Raw genomic sequence first — 4,840 nt, 5'->3', positions numbered from 1 at the left:
CTGGGATGCTTAATGACATGCATTTGAATCCAAATAAACATATAGTCAAAAATAGAAAATAAAGAGTATAATCGTTTGCACCAAAAAGAAAATATTATGTAAGGAAAGTTACAGTAATTTTCCATAATTATTTTAGTTTTTCTATTAATTGCAAAAATGGAAATCATGGAGGCTGTTCAAATGAATTTGCATTGCTTTCTCCTCCCGTACCCTTTTCTAGCTCATTTTCCAAGCGACAGAGTGCGTTGCAGGGTCCATCGGGAGTATTTTTTTTTTCTAACAGTTATATGTTTTTTTCTAATAATTATCTATTCTCTCTAGCAATTATACTTTAAAGTCTGATTGTACTATTTAATTCTTTTTTAAATTCTTCATTTATTTTTGCATGGGTGTTACAGATTCCAAGTCTATATAGAAACCTCTGCATCTTTTGAAGAATACAACTATTATTCTTTTTAGATTGTTGGACTTTTTTATGTTGCTTTGCTTTGTATCGCAGGAGGAACTTATTGAATTCTTAAATATAATCTTTTGTATAAAAAATATCTTTAAGGATAGTGTCTTTAATGTTCTTCCTCCATCGTTTCCTTACCAACAATCTCAAGGAATTAACCATCATGGACAGAAACATTGCTGCCGTGACTCGTGCCAGCAACATTGTTGCCCACTACGCTGCTGCCACTGACACCTTTGCTGCAGCCGTGACCCCTATTGTTGCTCAACCCGTCTCGCTGGCTAAACCTTTCCCTGATAATTACTTGAACTCTTCAGCAGAAGGATGATGATCTTAAGGGAAATAAATGGGCTAAGAGTTTAAAGGGATCAAGGCGAGTTATTCTAACACATTTTGTTTGTTTGTCTATATTATTTTATTGCAAGCCAGTTGAGATCATGTGTTCTGTCTGGAAAAATGCATTGACAATCCGTTTATTTCTCCTTGACATACTTGTTCACTAGGTATGTACTGATTAAGAAGGTTTTGTGATTCCAGGTTTCCATGTTTGAGAAATCAGTTTCTAAAATGAGATTGAGTGACCTTTTGAAGGCTACCAACAACTTCAACAAAAATCCTCTTATGGTTAGGAGGTTGCAGGATTCTCAGCACTCGGAAAAAGAATTTGTGTCTGAGATGGCTGCTCTGGGAAGTGTGAAACATCCTAATTTGGTTCGTCTCTTAGGTTTCTGCGTGGCTAATAAGGAAAGGCTTTTGGTTTTTAAGTACATGTCAAATGACACTCTTCATGATCACATACGTATTGCAGATGAAAGCAGGAAGCCGATGGGATGGCCTCTGAGACTCCATCATAACTGTAACCCTCGCATCATCCACCAAAATATAAGCTATAAGTGCATCTTGATGGATGCTGATTTCGAGCCAAAAACTTCTGATTTTGGACTGGGCAGGCTAGTGAATCCAATTGATACACATTTGAGTACATTTGTGAATGGAGAATTTGGAGACTTGGGGCTATGTTTCTCCGGAGTATACAAGAACCCAAAGGGGATGTCTACAGCTTTGGAACCGTGCTTCTTGAGCTGGTGACTGGGGAGAAACCTACCCGTGTGGCGAAAGCTCCAAGGGAAATCTGGTTGAATGGACCACGCGGCTGTCAAGCAACTCTCAACTTCAGGATGCTGTCGACAAATCATTGGTTGGGAAGGGTGTTGATAATGAGATTTCCCAATTCCTTAAAGTCGTATGCAGTTGTGTATCGCCGACTGCCCAGGAGAGACCCCCTGTGTCTGAAGTATACCAGCTTTTAAGAACCACACCATCAGCATCACGATAATGTTGTTAAAATTATATTTTAATATCATATAAAAAATATAAAATAAATTCAAACAAACTTGAATTATAAAAATAAATAGTAAAATTATAAAAAAATTTAAAATAAATTAAAAAAATCATTTTTAAATTAAAATTTCATCCATAATTTAAATAACTTTTCATTAAATAATAACTAATAATTAACAAACTTAAAACAAACAATCTGTTAGCGTGCCATGTAAACTAAAATCAGTTTCATTGTTTTCATCTTCCTTATTATTTCTCAATATTCATCAATATCATTAATATCAAGAGAATTATTAGTGTCATTACTAGTATCAATATCAATATTATAAACATTAATGCTACTACTATTACCAATATCAATATCATCAATTTGAATTTTCAAATCATCTTCAGTACCATGACTCTCCATTTCAACATCATTAGAAATTTCTTCTTCATCACTTTTATTTTCATTACCATTTTTTATTCGTGTTGCACTATCAATAGCACCATGCAAATCAATGATTGAATGTTTTTTTTCCCTCGATTATCCAATCATCATCAAACTAAAGATCACCTTCTATACCAAAACCATTAGCTTGCTTTTTAACTTAATTATTATTCAATTTTAGATTGCACATTACAAATACTAAGTCATTCATTTTTTTGTGGTGCAAACGATTTCTTCGTTTTGTATGAATCTAAAAAAACAATTCAAATTTATAAGATTTTTATCAAATATTTTAATATTTAAAATAATAAAATAAAAAAACTCACAATTTCAAATGTACTCCAGTTACGCTTATATTTAGATAAAGTATATGTCAAGCATAAAACTCGGATTGCAAACCTTTGCAATTCTAGACATTCATCCCTATAACAATCCCACCATTGAGTTGGATTTTTTTTTTTTTATCTCTTACTGTCTTGAAAGCCTCAATGCCAAATAATCCTTTTACATCCTTGAATGATTCAAGTTGTAAGTCAATTTTACACCTTTTACTTGCATTAAGCACTACCTTTTCTAAGCATTGACATAATTCAATTTTAATGTTGGCATTAACCTTAAAATTAAGATTATAATGATAATGATAATTAAAATAATAAGCTGCTACATGTAAGGGTTTGTGGAGTTGAAGTTTCTATCTTACATCAACAATATTCCATATACATATATAACTATATAAAAAAATAATAAAAATATCATTACAATATAGAAATATCTCAATTAAAAGATCTCTAAAGACATTCATATTAAGAGATGACAACATTTGAAATAAAAAATAGCAAGATATATACCTTTTTTTCACAGAACCAAAATTCACTTATATTTTCTCTTTTATTTCATCCATTACTTTATATATAAAACTCATAGCTGGTTTCTCATTAGAATCAACTAATTAAAGAACTTTAATTAGAGGATACATTGTCTTAATACATATAGAAACATCATGCTAAAACCTGCTGTCCAAAACACAATTTTGAATTCGTTTCCTTTCTTCTATTCTTGCAAACCTACATGAACTCTACTGTTTGAAAGTAAACATAGTCATCAACTGCATTTTATGATCATTCAAACATCCTAGAGTCAAATATGCAATAGCAAACCAAGTGGCAGCAGGCATAATCAAATCATTTCCTTTCATAAAGTGTTTTAGCATGGAAATAAGAATAGTTCTTGAATAAATATATAAGGTGATTCTCCTCCCTTTAGCAATAGTTACTTGATGAACCTCTAACTTCTTCTCAAAATATTCTAATATCAAGTCAATATAATGGGCAGCATATGGTGACCAAAACAAACTTTTTCCATTTTTCATTAATAATTGTCCTGTTACCTTATAATTTGCAGCATTATCTGTGACTACTTGGATAATATTTTCCTCCCCAATCCCTTCATAATGACATTCAACATCTCAAATACCTTATCAGTAGTCTTGAATATATTAGAAGTATCCACCAATAACAAAAAAACTATCCCTTTAGGACTATTAACTAAAAAGTTACAAATACAACATCTTTTTTATTTGTCTATCCATCAGACATTATCGAATATTTTTTTTTCCATTCTAGCTTGTACTCAAGCAATTTCATTATTTGATCCATTTCTTGTTTCAGATACTTCTCTATAATATCATTGTAGGATGGAGGCTTGAAACCTAGCCCATGGCTTGTAAACAATTCAAGTACCTTAAGAAACTCAGGGTATTTTACACAATTAAATGGAATCACACTAGTGTAGAAAAACCTTGCAATTTATCGACATTCTTCTTCTTTAATATCCTTTTTTAACAATTGATTTAGAGTTATTTGTGTACTTCCATTCCCACTAGCTACTCTCATTCATTTGTCCTTGAAGCTAATTTTTTTATTTCATCATCATCATTATCATTTACACTATATTGTGGACCTTTTTTTTTTTTTAGTTGCTTCTAGATTTTTCACCTAAACCCCTAAAATCATCTATTTAACATTTTCTGGTACTTGCTGATATGACTTAACATCCTTACAAGTACAAGCCAAATACTATTTGAAACGAAAAATACTTCTGTTTATAATTTTTTACAATACTTGCACTAAATTGTTTTAGAATTCTTATCAATATTTATACCATGTTATCATCCCACATTAAGCCTATTACTAGAAGAGTTTTTTTTAGATGCCATAAGTTCAATAGTTCAAGAATCAATTCAAATCAGCCTTATAATCAATCCAAATATTTTATAATTATAATTAAATTTTTATTAAAAAAGAAGTATCATAATACATGTGTTAGAATAATAATGCATCTAGATATTAAACATCTCATCTGAGTTATCTAAAAAGAAGTAACATAATAATGTTTTAAAAAACTAATTAAAATTAGTAACCTAAGTCGTCATCAACAATTTTGAACTATCTATAACCTTATTGCTAGTCCCTCTCCATGTTGTAAATCATGATTGTCCGAATTAATCATTCAAACACATTAAGCATATATGTCCCTATTATTTGATCAAATTCATTCAAACACACTGGAATAATACTATCCAATCAGAAAACCTAAGATAATTGATTTTATTACAC

At 30.8% G+C, this 4,840-nt stretch overlaps 1 protein-coding gene across 1 annotated transcript; it reads left to right on the top strand.

Moving 5' to 3' along the window:
- Positions 1–617: 617 nt before the first annotated feature.
- On the top strand, positions 618–1,543 carry LOC105115213 (probably inactive leucine-rich repeat receptor-like protein kinase At5g48380). The gene is made up of 2 exons (XM_011012048.1): positions 618–725; positions 992–1,543. Exons 1-2 carry the CDS (start codon positions 618–620, stop codon positions 1,541–1,543), a joined length of 660 nt encoding a protein of 219 aa, XP_011010350.1.
- Positions 1,544–4,840: the final 3,297 nt, after the last annotated feature.

This window comes from Populus euphratica, unplaced genomic scaffold (assembly GCF_000495115.2).
Source record: "Populus euphratica unplaced genomic scaffold, PopEup_1.0 scaffold663.1, whole genome shotgun sequence".
NCBI lineage: Eukaryota > Viridiplantae > Streptophyta > Magnoliopsida > Malpighiales > Salicaceae > Populus > Populus euphratica.
The sequence above is the reverse complement of the archived record's forward strand: the minus strand, read 5'-3'. Positions and strand labels throughout refer to the sequence as shown.

Excerpts from the sequence above, each read along its gene's own strand:
- LOC105115213 (XM_011012048.1), top strand. The coding sequence starts at position 618 with ATGGACAGAAACATTGCTGCCGTGACTCGTGCCAGCAACATTGTTGCC. Across the intron at positions 726-991 it reads CCCCTATTGTTGCTCAACCC|GTTTCCATGTTTGAGAAATC; the intron begins GTCTCGCTGGCT and ends TTGTGATTCCAG.